Source organism: Vigna unguiculata, chromosome 5, assembly GCF_004118075.2.
Source record: "Vigna unguiculata cultivar IT97K-499-35 chromosome 5, ASM411807v1, whole genome shotgun sequence".
Lineage (NCBI taxonomy): Eukaryota > Viridiplantae > Streptophyta > Magnoliopsida > Fabales > Fabaceae > Vigna > Vigna unguiculata.
This window is the reverse complement of record NC_040283.1, coordinates 48,232,089-48,251,320: the sequence shown is the minus strand read 5'-3', so window position 1 is coordinate 48,251,320 and position 19,232 is coordinate 48,232,089. Positions and strand designations below refer to the sequence as shown.

The 19,232-nt window shown below is 30.3% G+C and overlaps 3 protein-coding genes across 5 annotated transcripts; 1 reads left to right on the top strand and 2 right to left on the bottom strand.

Annotated features, from left to right (window-relative positions):
• Positions 1 to 562: 562 nt before the first annotated feature.
• On the bottom strand, positions 563 to 1,730 carry LOC114185688 (ethylene-responsive transcription factor ERF003-like). Its single transcript, XM_028073560.1, has 2 exons — positions 1,417 to 1,730; positions 563 to 1,296 (listed from the first exon to the last, which is right to left on the bottom strand). The coding sequence occupies exons 1-2, from the start codon at positions 1,497 to 1,499 to the stop codon at positions 807 to 809; spliced, it is 573 nt and encodes a 190-aa protein (XP_027929361.1). The 5' UTR covers positions 1,500 to 1,730; the 3' UTR covers positions 563 to 806.
• Positions 1,731 to 10,231: 8,501 nt separating this feature from the next.
• On the bottom strand, positions 10,232 to 11,576 carry LOC114185863 (zinc finger protein 1-like). Of its 2 annotated transcripts, none has more exons than XM_028073805.1 (2): positions 11,502 to 11,576; positions 10,232 to 11,184 (listed from the first exon to the last, which is right to left on the bottom strand). In XM_028073805.1, exon 2 carries the CDS (start codon positions 11,172 to 11,174, stop codon positions 10,428 to 10,430), a length of 747 nt encoding a protein of 248 aa, XP_027929606.1. In that variant the 5' UTR covers positions 11,175 to 11,184; positions 11,502 to 11,576; the 3' UTR covers positions 10,232 to 10,427. The 2 variants fall into 2 exon arrangements, with proteins under 2 accessions (XP_027929606.1, XP_027929607.1); XM_028073806.1 differs by lacking the exon at positions 11,502 to 11,576 and adding an exon at positions 11,409 to 11,492.
• Positions 11,577 to 15,436: 3,860 nt separating this feature from the next.
• Positions 15,437 to 17,989, top strand: LOC114183935 (mediator of RNA polymerase II transcription subunit 15a-like). 2 transcript variants are annotated; one of them, XM_028071133.1, is made up of 6 exons: positions 15,437 to 15,580; positions 15,955 to 16,055; positions 16,797 to 16,899; positions 16,997 to 17,181; positions 17,449 to 17,560; positions 17,662 to 17,989. In XM_028071133.1, the coding sequence occupies exons 2-6, from the start codon at positions 15,955 to 15,957 to the stop codon at positions 17,728 to 17,730; spliced, it is 570 nt and encodes a 189-aa protein (XP_027926934.1). In that variant the 5' UTR covers positions 15,437 to 15,580; the 3' UTR covers positions 17,731 to 17,989. The 2 variants fall into 2 exon arrangements, with proteins under 2 accessions (XP_027926934.1, XP_027926935.1); XM_028071134.1 differs by having other exon boundaries at positions 15,469 to 15,580; positions 15,922 to 16,055.
• Positions 17,990 to 19,232: the final 1,243 nt, after the last annotated feature.

Below are 19,232 nucleotides of genomic sequence, written 5' to 3'. Positions count from 1 at the left end.
CGGGGTGAAACAATGTATCCAACTGTTAAGATCGAACGCTTACCACTATGTCAAAAGCTATAATTAGTAGTTAGGGCGCAACTCTTTTTACTTAAGAGTGTAACACAAGTCCAAACGTTACGATTTATTCGATTGTGATCCGACTCACTTGGTCTCTGTCACGAGACAATTGATGTCACTTGCAACAATCTCATCCTTAGCAATTGTCCTACTAGAAACTTCACTTGGATTGTGACTTGACCCATTTGGCCTTCGCCACGGAACAATTGTACAACCCGCAACACCAACAAACAATAAATTTGGATGGAATAGACTCTAATTGATGATAAAAATTGGATTTCAAAACTTATCTGATGTTACAATATCAACTTATAAAATGAGATCTCATTCCATTTATACAGGATAAATTGATTTTATTTATTGGATGGGACGTGAGAGTTCTTAATATTGGTTGTTAAACATATAAATGTCTGGGACAGCATAGGTCCCACATCTGTGTAGCACTTTTGAAGAATTTTGGGCAGCTTTCAGTATCAAACAAACAAAAAACAGAAGTCGGAAATTTGTAGTCTTTTGATGTTTTACTTATGCTATCTAGAATATAGTCCACATCATATATGCATGCGTTGGTTTTTGTATGATTGATTACATTCTAGTTCCACATGCTTGACCATTAAAATGAGGAGTGATTGAAACTCATGGTGAAAACTATGGTACTAAAGTCTAAAGCTCGCTATTTTTTATTACATGGGGGCATTAGTAAATAGTACCATACGGAGGAGAATGCTTGTAAATTTGCTTCGTTTTTAGACCGAGTCAACACAACTAAACTCCATTGACCCATAATCAAGAAGCTCCTGAATCATCTGTTCAATGTGATCATCTTCAAGAACTGGCTGAAACTGTTGCTGCTGTTCTGCTTCTCCTTCTCCCACTTCAACATGGTACTCTTCTACCCACTGCACTTCCTCGTGTCTCTTCTCTGCCCATCGGAAACTTTTTGTGTCCACGCTCGTTCCCGCAACGGCATTGCCTGAATTTGACGACCCTTCTTCACCCTCTTTCTGAGATCCCTTCTGCTTGTTCATTTGGAGCGAAAGAGACGCCATGTGACACTTGTGTAGCTTCGCTGTCAGAGTAGCAGAAAGAAGCTTCGACGAAGATAATTGTGGGTCGTTCGGATTGTAAGCGAAATTGGTGCGCGCTTTTGGCCCGCACATTAACCTCGCCGCTTCATCGTACGCTCTGGCAGCATCTTCCGCTGTTTCAAACGTTCCCAGCCATATTCTGGTCTTCCTAGAAAAACCAGCAAACAACGTTAATCAGTGTGTTACATAATGCGGTTTTATTAAAAAAACTACAGGGTAACACGGAAGAAGAAAAAGTTGGTATTTAAGAAGAAAGAGTGAGTATTACAAAAGAGGGTGGCGAATTTCGGAGACCCAGGAGCCCCAGTGCCTCTGGCGGACACCACGATAGCGTTGTTGGGGTCTAGCCATGATGGTGATTGGTGGTTGAAACTTGTTGGTGAAGCGTGTTTGAGAATGTGAAAGTGAAGTGTTAATGGAGTGGAGAAGGTGGTAACACTCATTTATATAATACTCTTTTGCGGCTTTCTCCTCTATCAAACCATGGCCCCACCAAGTTCCCTCCTTTTCCAAGCCTGGTAATTTTTTTGTTTCACCTTTTTCTTTCTCTGCAACTCACAGTCAAGAGTTCATTCCTAATACATACATGATTCTACAAAGAGCAAGAGAAACATTGATTCTACAAAGAATAACACTGTTTGGTATGATTTTGAAGAAAATGAATACAAGGGTAGGGTACTAACTCAACTTTCTTCTCTGCTTTGACTTGATCTCAGAGACTTAATTAATAAACGTGTTATGTTCAATATGCAAATAGATAGGTATGAATAAGACAGACAATGATGATGTCTAAATTATGAAGTATATAGGTAGATATGTACTTTAATAATAACCTTCACAAGTGGTGTGAGTGTATTTCTTTACTAGCAATAATAACCAGATCGAGAAAGGGCATGTGAGAAAGGAAGTGACAAAATATATATATATATATATATATATAAAAGGTCCATCGGTATTATTATAATCAATCACCATATTTTTTTAAGTATTGTTCGTTTTGGATGGCAGTGTTTTATTACATATATTTTACAGGGTGAAATGAGCTTTTAAAATGAGTTAAATATGTTTTTTTTCTTTCAAATTTTAGTGAAATTTAGAATTAGTTTCTCTTTATAATTTTTGACAAATTTAGTTATTTATCTTTAAAAATGTATTTCATAATTTTGACATATCATTTTAACCAAATTTTGTTAAGTTTATCTAACTTTTGAAGCGTATTTCATAATAGTATTTGAATTGTTTACACCATTTCAAAACTTTTGACCAATTTAATCATTCATCTTTAAAAATGTATGAATTTAATTATTTTAACCAAATTTTGTTAAGTTTATCTAACGTTTCAAACGTATTTCATAATAGTATTTGAATTGTTTACACCGTTTAACACACGTCCGCTTCAATGTTAACTCAAATATTATCATAAAATGAGTTTAAAATGTCAAATAAACTTAAAAAATTTAGTAGAAAAAACTAAATCCACACATTTCTAAAGATAAAGAATTAAATTAGTATTTAATTTCAAAGAGGGACTATTCCAAAATTTACTAAAATTTGAGGGACTAGGACCAAAAACATATATAACCCTTTTTAAATTATGTTTGACATCAATTTTTAGATGATGTGAGATTATTAAATGTACCAAAGTAAATTCCTAAATAAAAAACAAAAGTTTTGATCCTTACAAACAATAATATTTTTAAATCAATCACTTTTAAAAACGTGAAATTGTTTCAAAAGATATAAGAAGTATTTAAGTTACGTTTAAATTTTAAATGGTATTCAACTATCGAATATACCATAATATATATATATATATATATATATATATATATATATATATATATATATATATATATATATATATGGTATATGATTGAAGATATTTGTGGGCGACATGGATACGTGGCTCACATCAGGGTTTTCTTAACGCAACAATGCAAGATGATGAAAGAGTGAATGCATGTTTGATGGAAAATTGAAGCCCATTCTTTGCTCGCGCGTGTGTAGGGCTGTAGCTGCTATATTTGACCTCACTTTTTTTCATTTGCCATGTCCAAGTTAGCAAAAACCTTGTTCATTTTCTGACATCAATGTCACACTGTTGGGATTTCAATTTATATTCTAAATTTTATATCGAATAGAAATAAATAAATTGAATTCTGTAAAATATTTACAGATTTTATTATTTCGAGATTTTGAGTTGAATTTAATGTAAAAGTTTTTAAGAGAATTTGACTATGAACTTGTCCGGGTATGAAAAAAGTAATGAACACTTAGCTGTAAAAGCGCACAACTATTTTTTTCTGACACATGGAAATTAACTACTTAACTTAAACGAGGTTTAACAATGAAACACTGCGTTTTAAGGGTTCACTATGTTTAATTGTTTATCAATTGAAACAACTCTTGGGTCCCATGTTCCAAACAAGACACCCACCATTCCCCCAGAAAGATTTACTATACCTATAATCATTCATGGATAAAAACAATAATAATAATTCAGAATGTAAATAGTTCCCACATATACCTTCAGCGTGTGAATGAGTAATTAAATTGTTAAAATTTTAGAGCTTTAAATCTAATTTAACTCCACAAAAATCAGTGTGTAAGGTGAGGATTGCACCTACTTATATATTATGAATTAGCTTTAGTTGATATGAGACTTCCAACACACCCATTAGCAGTCCGATATGAGATGAGACATAATGTTTAAGAAAGTTCACTAGAATAAACTCTAACCTGATTCTGATATCATGTTAGAGGTAGACTTTAAATCTAATTCAATCTCACAAAACCAACGTGTAAAATAAGAATTGCACCAATTTATATACTGTAAATTGACCTTAACTATAGACGATACAGGACTTTCAATACTTTCTTTTGTTATTTAGTAAAAATAGTAAAACATAACCAAAAAAATATTTTTGGAAATTAAGAAAGCTCTTACGTAGTGGTTTTTGACTTGTTATCATTAATCTATACTTGAGTTCTACTTCTGGAATCTATAAGCCAAAAAAGTGATTTTGAGTGCCAGCATATCAGCAACCAAACGACCCAAAAAGCAAACATTACGCGTGCTTTTATAATTATGTATAGAAATCATAAACAACCATTGAGTGATGATTTTCAATGAGAAAAGACTTTTCCATGGAAACTAACTTTTCTTCTCAAAAAAATCAAAACCTTTTTTTTTCATAAATTAAAATTAATCTATGGATAAGTTGATTTATAGAAAATCTTTCATATAATTTTCCCTAATTTATATATAAATTAATTTTATACCTTACAAAAAATAATTAAATTGACGTTTCATCTATTTAAAATGCAAGTGCGTCTCGATTATCATTTCCCCATGCATGCATTAGAAAGAAGAAGCTTTTGAATTAGTGGATTTCACTTTCCACTTTCTCAACCTTGTGAATCCATCTTAAAATGTCATGATACGAATCCTTAAAAAAAGCAATTAATTGCAAGATTTTAGGAGCTATAGTAGGTATTCTCATCCGTTGAAATAATAATATTTCAAGATAGTGTTTCTGAAAATTTTGCTATAGTCTTATTTATAAAAGCTATTTCAAAAATTAAAAGAAAAATGTAAATTTAAATTATTTTTGACTTTGATTCTTGAAGTGAGACCATTGGATACACAACAATAATGAAAAGTAATATTGTTAATACAAAATTATATACAATATGTTAATATTTTTTCTTTTAATTTAGACGAACATATATGTAGAGAACTTAAAATGAGTTTTAACTTGTAAACCAACTTAATTTATTATGAATTTTTGGGTTGGGTTAAGATGAAAAAAATTTAATTTTTTAAAATGTATGTTAAATTGGACTCGGCTCAACTCACTAATTACAAAGTTTGAAATCAAATTAAAAGTAGATTGACTCGTAACATACTGACAAAAATTGTTTATTAGTTTTTTACCATTTTTTATAATTTTTTTATTGTTGACACTTTAGTTTTTTACCTAGTGTCTTTATAATAATAATAATGTTTGGTAAAAAATGTGAAAACTTCTATTATGATGTTATAAAAAAATGAATTTGAGTTTACTTTTATTATACTTCAATAAATTATAAAATAAATTGTAAAAAATATTCATTAAATCATAAACATATAATTAATAAATTGAACTGAATTACAAAATTTTTAACTTAAAAACAAAAAAAGTTAAGTTGATTATTTTTTTTCTAATTATGTGGTAAGCTAACTTATATGAATTAAATTCACTCTCTTAATCACTCATAGAAATTAACACTACTAATTCAATTGTGGTAGTAGTTTAATTTGGAAATAAGTATATAGAGCCAAAAATATTAACATCTCACTTTATCATTGAGAGATAATGATAACACACGCAGTGCTCAAGATATATAGCAACAATAATTATACAAAAAATCATCAATGATATATATATGTAGCAAAATAACATCACCATCATATGAACATGTACGTGTGAGATGAATGAACGTACCCATATACTATCAAAGTAGAGAAAGTAACCAAATATAGTTATCTCCTCAATTTCAAAAAGATTTATCTTTTCATTTTACTTTTATATATCAAAGATAATAACTTATCATTGACAATAATTGCATTGTACTTAATTTTTCTCTCACACCCATAATTTCTCCATGTTCATAATACTGATTACTTAAACTCATGAATATTAGTATTGATCCGGTAACTCCAAAAGTTTTTATGTTTAGAAGTCAAAATTATAAATATTTATTTTCTTACACCGAGTTCCAAAGAAAAAAGAAAAAAATACTCTTATATTTTTTAACCCATTTAAAAGTGAAATTAGAAAAGTCTTTCATTTGATTAAAATATACTCAGTAACTAAAATCCAAAAAGTTCTTATAAATTATATTCGAACATGCTTTTAATAATGAAAATAAAAGAATTAATATTTTTTTTATAATTGTTGGAAGTCTTACATCGATTAGAGATAAGATCAATTCACAATATATATAAATGGGTGCAATCCTCACCTTACAAACCGGTTTTGTGAGGTTGAGTTAGACTTAAAACTCAAGTTAGAATCTATCCTAGCGAACTTTCTTGGACATTTTATTCCATCCAAAATCAGATCGTTAACAGACCATCCACTAATTTCTTGTTTTATGTACAAAATGAATATATCTCTGATATCGACTAAAGATAAGAGTGTGTATGATACCCGAAAAGGGATGGTGAAATATCTTTGGCTTGAAAAATGTGTTTGAAGATTTTTGAAGGTTAACTAAAACATATACCTTAATCTGGCATTAGTAGAAATCCTTATAATAATTGAATGAAAAAGTCACATCAAGATGTCCCAACAAATCTTAATTAGGTAAATTCTTTTGTCTTACACGTAAGTGTTACTTGAAGTAAGTTCACGATCATGGGGAACCAAATTCGCAAATTTCTTGCTTAACTGGCATCACCCATTTCCAACTTCTGTCATATGAGTTTGACATTTTAACTCAAATATACAATTCACAACGCCAAGATGTGTGAATTACAAAACTCAATCCATGCTTCATGTTTTCGTTGAAGCATGGATAGTTAGAAACCAATGGCAATTATTTTTATTTTTCTTTAAAAAAAATAATAAATATGTACTATGAAAAAAAAAACATGGGAAAAGCAGAAAAATATGGGGGAAACAAAACAGTAGAAGAGACAGAGAAAGAGAACATAGTGTGTAGGTTCACATGATGTCGTAAAAATTTACATTTGCTGGCATCAACATTACTCAAATTAAGTATTGTTAATAAAACTAACGACAAGGAGTAAAAAACCAAATTGGTAAGCATAAACGTCATTTTTATCTTGGTGCATGCAGCAATGTGTCACGTATGCAACAAGGAATGGTGAGAGAAAAAACAGAATAAAATATCACATGAATTAATATATATATATATATATATATATATATATATATATATATATAAAATAAAAGACTCTGCCGAAAAAAAAATCCATTAATCAAGATTTAAATGAATAAGTATTGTGTACTTTAAAATAAAAAACTCAGTCACCTGAAGATCAAGTTTCATGATCTTAAATATTGTGCCATACAAAAATCTCATTTAAAAAATAAAAAGTTAAACTTTTGAAATTTATAAATAGACTTATATATTATATATTATGAAATAAACCCATATTAAATATTTCAGTTTTAATTCCCTTTTGATATGACGTATACTGTAAATATGCTTGTTAGTTAATTTCTTGCCTAACCATGCAAAAGAGAAAGAAACCATTGATATATTTTAGGGTTAAATATGTTTTTGGTACCTCTACTTTTAGTGAAAATTGAAATTAGTCAATCTTCGAAACTTTGGTCCAATATAGTCTCCAAACTTTAAAATTGCGTGGATTTAATCCTTTTAACCAAATTTTGTTAAGTTTACTTGACGTTTCATATGCGTTTCATTATAGTTTCTTAACTAATATTGAAGCAAAAATATGTCAAACGTTGTGAACATCTCAAATGCTATCATGGAATGTGTTTAAAACGTTAAATAAACTTAACAAAATTTTCTTGGAAAGATTCAATTCACCCAGAAGTTAGGAGACTAAATTGGACCAAAGTTTCGAGGATGAACTAATTCCAGTATTTACTGAAAATTGAGGGACAAAAACATATTTAACCATATATTTTATACCATGGGTGAATGTCAAATTTCATTTATAATCAATTATTTAGATTTGTAGTATTTCACAATCTAACGGCACATTTATGGGTTGCATAATAAAACATCCATAGAGAGCTTAAGATACGAAACATGGCATGGTCCAGCCCAATGCACCTTTGTGGGTTGCTAGCAAAGTTGAAGGCCCAAAATCTATTTCTCCGTTTAAAAGAAAACCTTTGTAGCCCATACGGATTCAATTTGGATTTATTGATTTGATACAGTTTTTTAAATATCTCATCCACATTTACAATATATAAAAGCCTTAGTTAAAATTTCCAATATACCCATTTGCTGTTAAAGTGTTTAGATCTGGAGTAAAATTTTCCAATGAAGTATATAATATTTTAAACTCATTTCATAAAAATTATCAAGTTACTAATTTTATTACCTAAAGACTAATTTAGTAACTAATTTTTTAATTTGATATAAATGATTTTAATAGTCAAAATTTTAGTAATTAATACCAGTGACCAATTTATAATAGAAATTATTTTAGTTATTAATCTAGAAATTAGATGTAGTGTTTAAAACTGTTTTAATTATCAAACAAATTTAATTAATAAATTAATATCTAAATTGTTAATAGTAACTAATTTTCTTTTATCAAATAGGTCGGATAATAATTTAGAATTTAACTTCTGCTAAATTTTTCTTTAATGTTTTTCTCTTATATCTTTAAGAAAAATCAATAAAAAATCTGAAGTGGAAAATCTTAGACACACCGAAAAGAACAAGAAGAAGCAACAAACATGAAAATAGTAAATAAAAAATGTTTGGGTGATAAAAAGCATAGTACGTAGGATAGTGGAGGAAGAATAAAACAAAAAACGTAGCATACTATGATACAGTCTGAGGAGCCTAACTGAGATGTTGATGTCAAATCAAATTCCTTAGCCTACATTCACCGAATGCGACCGACTATCTCGACTTTGATTATCATATAAGATCTTATGAACAAACAAGACGCAGTTTTTGCTTCAAAACTGAACCTAATCCCAGAAAAAAAAAAAAAAAGATAGCACCCAGTGGTCCATGTTTTAATGAAATTAAAGTGTTTCACTCTTTCTTGGAGGAGAGGCAAAAGTGAAGGTTCTCTCAATATTTTAATGAAAAAAAATGGTGCGGTGAAGACTGAGGCATGCCACCACAACCAAAATAGACAGCCCAACCAACCAAGATACCAGATTCTCATTCATGGCTACAAACATCAAACATATTCCCTCTGTCTCTTCACCACCATGTCCTGTTATGTTAGTTTGAGATTACTATGATTGTTAACTGTTTTAATCACTACATGTTTCAGTTACTTAGCCCATCATCACACAACTTATTTCATCATTAACACCAGATTAGGTTGTAAACATCAGCAGATATGGAGCAACATTGTGGGGTCCCCTAGAAATCAAGGGCATCAAAATTAATAGAAGCTTATGAATAATTAAAGATTTCTTTTGAAATGATGTGAAAGCTTACTTTCACATGTCTTTGCCTCACCTACTTCTTTCAAAACAATACAGAAGGTCCATTTCTCCAACTGCAGGTGGGTCAAAGTGGTAGTCGCTTGCATAATCACAACCATTCAATTTTATGTACATTTGGTGGACCAATCTTGCATAAGAATTTATAACAATCACACTCACCAGTATCCACGTCTCTACTTTGGCCCTTTGTCACCCAAAATGTCAGACAGATATACCTTCATCCCAACAGTTCCCACCTTCAAAACTAATTGCGATCAAATATTTTTTAAATTTAAGTCTCACATTGACTAAAATCGATAAAGTTAAACACGATATATGAAGAAAGATATTCATAAATATAATGTAGAGATTTTAAATTAAAAATGATATCAATTTCTTATATAAATTCTAATGATGTCATATTTTTTAACCCATGAATATATTGAGGTTTTTAATTAAAAGTGGTATTAATTTTTTGTATTGATTACATTGATGTCACATTTATATAACAATGATCTTCAGACATTGTTTATCTGTCTTTTTTTTTCCTTAATGGGACTAAGAAAGGAAACTGAAATAGCCCACACATGAGTGATGATATGGGAGTACAGTGCATACAGCACTGTCCAAAAGTAAGATAGCACTAACACATAACAAGATACAATCTTGAACAGAATACGTTTAAAATATGATTGCCCAAGTGAATCAACTCCACCAATTAATATACTAAGAACCTTGCTTATGTTTCTGACACATGCAGACCCTTAAACGGATATCTGTGGAATCAAACTTTAAACGGCTCAAATGAGTGTAGAGAGAGAACATTGATTTGGCTGCATTTAGTTTAAGATTTAGTTCACCTAACTTTCCTACCCTGCTAAGTCTATTATGTCACGAGAGAGCATCAATTGACTAATGCTATTGAAATCCCAGAAGAATCCATTAATTCAAATCAAAGCAAATGATATCAAGACACGAACTTTCGTTTTTATGCGGCTAAAATGCATTTACAGCTGCTGCAACTAGTGTGATACAAGAGCAGAAACAGAAAAAGAAAAGATAGAGATCTCTTGTTGGAAAGAGAAAAGACACAATTCATATGAAGGTTTGGTTGCACTTAGAGTTTAAGGGACAAGTCAAGCTTGTGCAACTCCTCTTGTTTAGTCTTCAAATGGTGAACACTATCCAACCAGTAGCTTCCAAATCCCTCTGGCATCAGCCTTGGACAAAACTTCCCTAGCCGTTGGATGGTACCATCCAAGGGTGATTCAGATTCTGCCCCAGTTGCTTGTTGTGAGTAGTACAAAGGCCGCTTCTGAGAGCAGTTTTGAGCATGAGAATGTGACAGACAAAAACCTGGTGTTTGTGTTTGAAAAGAGCGTTTGTTGATCATAGAATGTGCCTGAATTCCCAGTGACCTATTATAGGAGCCATGCAGAGGCAGAGAAGCCATGCTAGAATACCTGTGTGCAAAATCTATTGGAACTGCAGCACCAGCTTTGTGTCCTCTTTTTGCCAAAGTTCTTTCACGCTTATGCGCATTCTGGTGTCCCCCAAGTGCCTGCGAACTATAAAACTTCCTTTGGCAGTAGTTGCATGAGAATATCCTTGGCTCCAATTCATCACCGTGTCCTCCTCCATGACATGATTCTGAAGAAGAGTTCATGCACAAATTTGTATCTATGCAGTTGATGAGGTTGAGTTCAGGCTTTGACTCATAGTGATGTTCTTGGTCCTCCTTCTTCTCCTTTTGGATATCCATGGAAGGTAGCACTGGCTTTGAGCAAGGTGGAGGATTCTCTGAAAATGGAACGTTCAGATCATTTTCAGATGATGGATGTGGCTCTGACCACACAAGCTCCATCTACTTCTACCTAGGAAGAAACTTGCAAAAGGGTTTGATCAAAATTTGGTTTGACAAAAAGATAGATGAAATTTATATATAAGTGATGTAAGAACAATAAATGCTGGTGCGTGTGTGTGTGTGTGTTATGTATGGAAGTAGTAGCCACCAGTTAGTAGCTAGGCATCACTATTTTACAGTTACAATGTCTTAATATAGCAAGACCTAAAAAGCAAGACATCCGTTTGTGCTTACAGAGAATGAGTTATGTCTTTTGATAGCAACATATGAGGAACACCCATGTACAACTTTTGCTTCCTCATAACCCATTGCTGTTTTTTTTCTTACCTTTCTTTGTCTTCCACTTGTCTTTTTACGTTTCTTGTCCTGGGGTCTGCTTTTTTTTTTTCCGGTTTTTTCATGTCCATGGTTTATAGCTAGCTGAGTAAAATCCAATGTAAGATCAGTGACATGCTTTTGAAATTCAGAATAATAATGCATGACTTACTAAAAGTGCGTTGTTCTAAATTTCTTAATCCATGAGTTGGTGGATTTGTTGTGTCTATACAGAAACTCTTCCATCTTTGTCCTTTTTAATAATGTTTAAGTCGTGATCGAAAATTGATTTGTCCCCCTACATTGTCCCAAAGAATACTTTCATTTTTTCATATATCAATTTTAATGCATAATGATTAACTGTTATAAAAAGATTACTGCCATTAAAATTGGTGTATGGTGTGGAACTTTATTTATTGCTTTGCTGCATGATGGTATCTTTGTCAGCTTTATACATCATACTTATTATATAGAAAGAAGAAAAAAACACATCATGTTTATTTGATTTATAAGTCATTTTAATGATAAAAAGACTTGAAATGTGAATTTGATCCTAAAAGAAACACTCGATTCCTTAATAATTTTGACATTAAAATAGTATAAACATTACTTTAAAATCATTTTCTATGAACTGTTAAAGAAAATGTCATTTCTGTCAATCAATAACTTTCGATGTTATACTAACACTGGAGATGTATAGTTGCTGCAAAAGACTAGTGTACACACGAAGCAATATCACCAACTACATTAAGACACTTCATATTTCTCAACCTTTCAGAATAAAACCATGTTTCAGAACCTCCATGAATCATGATACAAGTTCCTGTTGAAATTTAAAAAGTCCCATATTGCAGTGCTTTCCTTCTAGACATCATTGTTATGTTAACATCATAGACGAATGAAAGTTATTAGTATAATCAGGAACATGAAAAACTCTTCCTTGTCACACAGTCGAAGTACAGGTTCTTTCTTTTCCCTTTAATTCACCTTCCCCAAATAATATTTTTCTGAACATGATATGATACACTGTTTTTTTTTTTTCTTGAACAGATATATAATTGAAGCCTATTCTAGGAATTTCAGAAGGCAGTTTGATGTACTTTCATAGACTAGAAAAGCATAAATATAAAATGAAAAAGTCCTTTATAGAGAGACAGCCAATTCCAACTTTCTTCTTAAAGGGCTCCACCTATCAAATGTTTCTTCTGTCCCACTTCACATGTAGCATCATGCATGATTCCACAGAGGAATATAATTTCCAAAACACCCTTCATAAAAGAAAATTCGCAGAGTCCAGATTTTCTACTAAATTCTTTTGTGCTGTCTTGTACTGAACATTAGAAATACTGATGTTCGTATATTATGATTCCTTTCGGTGTCAATGTCATAGTATAGAAACAACATAAAAAATTTAACAGAGAATCCAAATTCGACATTCTTTCTCTCAGTAAAGTAGAATTATTGTTTCTCTTTTCAAATGGAATTGTTATTAGTTCATGCATAAAGACTGTGTTTGCTGGATTACGTGACAGAGTTGGATCTGTATGGAAAATGTTAGGTAAGTTTCCATAATAATTAAAGCTAAAACTATTATAATTTTTTGCTTCTTTAGACAAGCCATAAATCAGCATCTACCTCTCAAAAGGGCTAATGATCTAATAATACTAAGAGCAAAATGTGAGGTCCCCTCTTCTTTTCTTTCCTCAAACCTTTCCCTTTTCTTAGGGTTGGACCTCTTTCTCTCAACATTAGCCTCATTTTATTTATTGTCACAACAACCAATACAAAGTTTTGGACACAAGCGACTGAAACCATTGAATATCAGTACATATACATAGCAAGGAATTCTGAGTTTTGATGGATAAGTAATAACTTCTGTGAATTTGCTTGTGTTCATGTTGGCTTGGGATCAAATCCTTGACAATAAAGGGATAGTGACAAGAAAAGGGCTTCTTTTATGCCTTCCTCACACAGGGAAAACAGAATGGATATTCCACTATACAAACTTTTCTTGCATATAGAATCTGCTGGGAAGATAAATTGAGTACTGTTCTGGAACAGGTGAGGATTGCACCCACTTATATATATTGTGTTTGTGCGTGGGACATGATACCATGTTAGAAGTGGAATTTAAATCTAATTTAATCTCACAAAACCAGTTTGTAAGATAAGGATTGCACCCATTTATATATTGTGAATTGGTTTTATCTTTAGTCAATGTGGAACTTCCAACAAGTACTAAAAGCTACTTTACTTCTGCATCATATTTAGATTTGAGTCCTATTTAACATCATAAAACATAAAGATACATTGAGTGTGTAAGAGATTAATAGTTTTCACATGGGGTTGAAATATATGCAGAGCTTTTTTATCTTCTTTAAACAGACTTAAGAGTTACGAATGAAGAGCTTTTTTATCTTCACCATGATATTTAATAAGTCAAACTTTATGAGTGTTGCTCCTGAACATAAGGATACTGACAACTTCAAATTAACTTGACAAGTTGGTGGGTGAAGACTTCAGTTTTTTCAAACTTAACATTGACTCTAGCCACCTAATTTAATTTAAATCTTGTATATATATTTGTTCCAGGCCAACTGATTGCAACGTATCGAATAAAAGTTCTCCACCCAATTCCCACCGCTCATTAAGCCACAATTTTATCTTCATTTAGATTCATTCCACTTTTCCCTTTAGAGAATTGAGGTGCAATAGATCAAAACCATTCACATATTCCACCTAACATCTTAAATTTTAGCTTATTTAATGATTTCTCTATATATCTTAGCTTAATTAGTAATTTGATCTTTATATATGGCTTTTTGACTCATTTTAGTCCTTATATTTTATTTTTTTACTCAATTGAATGTCTACTTCTGAAAGAAGACTTAACATGCTCCTTGAGTTAAATTGGCATTGACACCATTTAAAAGTATAATGTATTAAAATCTATATTTGTCATTTGTCAATAAATCATCTTTGAAATTCTTGTGGTTTTGATATGTGTCACCTTCCTAGAAAATGATTCAGAATTTGACACGTTATAAACTCAGATTTTGATATGTATCATTTCTAAATGAAACTAACATCAATTTCACATAATGAGTATTTTTATAAAAATAAAAACTCAATTAACTCTTTCTAAAATATACGAACTCAATTGAGTAAAAAATAATATAGAGACAAAATCAAATTAAAGTTCTAAATATAAAATTTGAATTGCTAATTAAGCCTAAATTCGCCTAAATATCAGAAAATCCATGACCAAGTTGCCCTAATTTATTAATAAATAGTTGAATTTCAGCACAAGATATATAGATGGACTTTTATCCAATTACTCCAGAAAGAGCATTAGCATTCACTTTTCATGACTGAACAATTCAAAGCACCTTGTGATTCCAGTGCTCTTACTTTTAAAGCAACAAATTCTTTCTTTATTTATCATTTCGTGCCTTGAAATTTGGGAATGTAAATTAGAATTTCTAAAACACTTTCAACTTTTATCTAAACAGAGCCTTAACTTAGCTTGCGATGGAGAAACATATCACACAGTTTTTGAAGTTTGCAATTGTAATGTGTGTTTCATATACATTTGCTAAACGTTATTTGTTTTTGTCTTTTTTCTCTCTATCTTTTGTTTCTGCATAGATTTTTACTAATGGCTTATGCTTAATTGCAGTAGTAACTCTACTTTAAGAATTTCAAGTATAAGTTTGATCTCAAGTTGAATAAGAATAAACATAAGAACAACACAAAAAACAAAACATGGATACATCATTATCTTAAAATTTTGAATTTGAAATAATCTTTTAATTTTCACATGAATTTCAGCTGAGTGAGTAGTAGTGTTAGGATTGTTAGATTTCAATGATTCAAATATTTTTGTTTGTATTATATTTTATTATATTTTATATGTAATAAATTAATAAATTTAGAAATTTAGACAAGTCAGAAACAACCATTAATAAATAAAGCTTTTGCACCCATTTGAAGTTACCTACAGTACAGTTGAAGCTTACAATTCACACACGCAATCTGTAACAGTGCCCACGCCATCGCCGGAAAATTGCCGAAACCGCCACCACCGTCAGGTCCGTTTTCTAATGTCGGATTTATCATCTCTCTTTTCTCATTATAACGGTTTAATCGAAAGAGCGAGTAAAAGGGGACGCTTCTCGTTTGAATCATTAATCGACATCTTTGAAGGGAATCAGAACGAACACCATCGTCAAATGAGGAAATATTTTATGTAAAATTGGAATTTTGTTGTTATTGACTTTTACAATTGATTACCATACCATCCATATCTGTATTCCTTATAAAATTAATGTTTTTGCATGCATTATAGGTTTTCCTAATATTTCTTATATTTATATTCGTCTTTGTATTCATGTTTTGCACCTTCTTCCGGAATCGGATTTGACAAGAATAGTGTGGTGTTGGTGTTTCTGTTGATAAAAATTAGATGGATAACGATAATGGGAGACCTAATCAAGGTACTGAAGCCAATCGTGATTGGAGAGATGAGCTGCAGCCAGAGTCACGGAAAAGAATTGTCAAGAAGATGTAAGATTCAGTTTTTATCATTCGTAATTTTTTACTTTTGTTCCACAATAGATGATTGCCAACATCTGAAATGATAAATGAATGTATATGAAAGAACATTGATAGGCAGAGTCATATTGTGAAAACATGTGCTCAAATTTCTGGTTCATAGTACAGAAACATAATTAAATCTGTTCATTTTTTCTCCAAACTAATATTTAAGAAAAAATGTTTGTCTTTGCATACTGATTAGGATTGTGTATTTTTCTCTTAAATAGCTTATACATATTTTCTCTTCATAGAGAATGTTTGGCAGATGGATATAGTACTACTGTTAGTAGAATTTTTCTCTCATGTTTCTGATAGAGTTCATATATGAAAAGGAAGCTTAAATTCATATGAAGCAAGATAACTATTGGAGTTGAATCTATCTTTGACTTAAAACTTGAAATCAATTCTTGAGAGGCTTGAATCAATGATTCTAATCATAAGAATTGGAACAAGTGTAGCGTAGGATCTAGAAGTCAATCCAAAAACAATTTAAAATTCAATCTAGCATAATAAAATCACTAACAAGAACATAACTATGAATGGAAATGGATTAGATTATAATTGAACCGAAAATTATAGAGCATAAGAATATGAACAGAAATTAAAAGATAAAAAGTGGAGAATACGTTGATGGTGGAAGAAGCAAGGCCCGCTACATGATTTTGAAGATATTAATTTAGTTATTAAACCGCTTTTCTTTATTTTCTACAGAATGGGCACGTTTGAAAAACTTCTTCCTGTTTCTGGTCAAGAGGAACTTCAAATGATTGCTCAATGGTTTGAAGAGAGGTTTTTTACTGCTTCAACGAGCCTGGTATGCATTTGATTTTAGAATTATCAATTTATAATTATGTTTACAAACACATACAATATGAAAGGCTGATGTTTAATCTGATATTTCCTTATTTCAGAATGATTATCTACAGAAAATATCTTTAGAGATGCTTTCGATGGAGACTAGATCCCAGGGCACCAGGGCCAATATGGATAACGATGATAATTGGAGACCTATTCAAGGTACTGAAGCCAATATGGAAACTAGTGCTTGCAGATATGGACTGCGGGCAGAGTCACGCCAAATAATTATCAACATGATGTAAGATTCAGTTTTAATATTGTCTATCATTTGTAAGTTCTTACTTTTGTTCCTCAATATAGGTAAATCAATGATTCCATATACTGCCAACATTTCTGTGAGGACTCTGTTCTTCTTTCCAAATGATGAATGAATGTATATGAAAGAACATTGATATCTGTCTTTTGTTCTGGATATGTGTATGATTTCAATGAAGTCTTCTTGCATTTTAACGAGCTTGTAACATTATAGGATTGTTTGACCATAAGTTTTCTCCATTTTCTATAGAATGGCCTCGTTAAAAAGACATCTTCCTGTTTCTGGTCATGAGGGATTGCATGAAATTCAGAAGATTGCTCAAAGGTTTGAAGAGAAGATTTTTACTGCTGCAACAAGCCGGGTACCTATTTGATTTTGGAATTTTAGATTTATCAATTTGTGATTATGTTTATAAACACATGTGAAAGGTTGATGGTTTAATCTGATATTCTCTTATTTTAGCCGGATTATCTACGGAAAATATCTTCGAAGATGCTTCTGATGGAGACTGGAAGTTCTGGGAGTAACTAACTCGGAGTTGTTTCTATCAGCCTGAGTTATTGGAACTGTATTGTGTGATTTTTTCACCCAAATAATCACACCTCAGAATTCAGTTTCCAAGGAACTGAATTCTAACATGAAAAAAAATAACTTGTATTATTTATATAAATATTTGGCACAATATGTTATTTAGATAGTTTTTGGATTCATGTGTACCATTTGATTTGAGTAAAAAAAGTTGTATTCTGTCGTCTCACAGTGATGTTAAATATCAGTATCATTTTATTTTTGTTTGGTGTTACATGTGTTCCTGGTAGTTTATTTGTTTATTTGGGTAAGTTATTTTATTTAAAGGAGTTTATTGATATAAGACTATTAATCAAATTCAATGTTTATTTGTCTTTGGAAATAGATTTTTTTTTCAATTTTTCAATTTAAACTATAGTTATATAGAATTTGATTTTTATATTTTTCACTTTGTGTAATTTTTATATAGCACCGTATGATAAAATACTAATTATTTTAAATTATAATGTTAACTTTTTTAATTTCAATTGAATAAAAAATTAAACAGTAAGTTAAAAAATATGTAAAGTAGTGTGATAATTTATCGTCTCTATAAAAGTAAAATTAGCAGTAATAAAAAGAAAGCTAAAAGTAATAAAATATATATTAAAATATAAGAAATAGTAGTGAAAGAAAATTAAGTAATCTAGAAGGCAACTCAAGTTTATTGTAGCTTACAAGGTAGAAATAAACTACTTTAATGTTAGCTGATTTTATATATTGAATTTAAATTACAATTTATTATTCAATTATTTAATTACAATTTCATAATATTAGCTGATTTAAATCTTTTCAGTTATATATGTTTTCAATGTTCTTTTTTACATTTACATTTTATCATGAACTTTGTAGAGTCGGCGTAAATATTAGGGTTAATTTTTGAATTATTGAATCTTTAGATTTATATTTATCCAAAAAGTTTAAATTTTAACAGTTAATGTTATATTGGAAAGATAAAGCTTTGACTGATTTTTATTTTTTATTTACAAATCTTGATTTCTATTTATAATGTTTGAAGCAAAATGAATTTTAATTGAAAAATTAAGGAAATGTTCTTAATAACCTAATATTAAGGTTTAAATATTATATATATATATATATATATATATATAATTATATTTACAGAAATAATATATTATTAAGATTATTTATTTCTTTAACTAATTCAATTTAATTAAAATTTTAATAAAGCTTTGAATGAATTATTTTTTTTATTTACGAATTTTGATTTTGATTTATGATGTTTGAAGCAAAATGAATTTTATTTGAACAATTAACAAACATTTCAGTGCTTTTACATGAATAGCCTATGTATTATATATTATATAATATATTATGTATTATTATGTATTAGGTATTGCGTATTATGTATTAGGTATTGCGTATCATGTATTTACTATATATTATGTATTGAATTTTTATTTATTGAATTGAATTTCTATATTAAATTATTGTTATAAACCTTT

Bases quoted from the DNA above. Each gene is read 5' to 3' on its own strand.
- LOC114185688 (XM_028073560.1), bottom strand. From the start codon at position 1,499: ATGGCTAGACCCCAACAACGCTATCGTGGTGTCCGCCAGAGGCACTGG. The intron at 1,297-1,416 runs GTAATACTCACT...TGGTTTTTCTAG, and splicing joins GAAATTCGCCACCCTCTTTT to GAAGACCAGAATATGGCTGG.
- LOC114185863 (XM_028073805.1), bottom strand. From the start codon at position 11,174: ATGGAGCTTGTGTGGTCAGAGCCACATCCATCATCTGAAAATGATCTG.
- LOC114183935 (XM_028071133.1), top strand. From the start codon at position 15,955: ATGGATAACGATAATGGGAGACCTAATCAAGGTACTGAAGCCAATCGT. The intron at 16,900-16,996 runs GTATGCATTTGA...TCCTTATTTCAG, and splicing joins TTACTGCTTCAACGAGCCTG to AATGATTATCTACAGAAAAT. The intron at 17,561-17,661 runs GTACCTATTTGA...CTCTTATTTTAG, and splicing joins TTACTGCTGCAACAAGCCGG to CCGGATTATCTACGGAAAAT.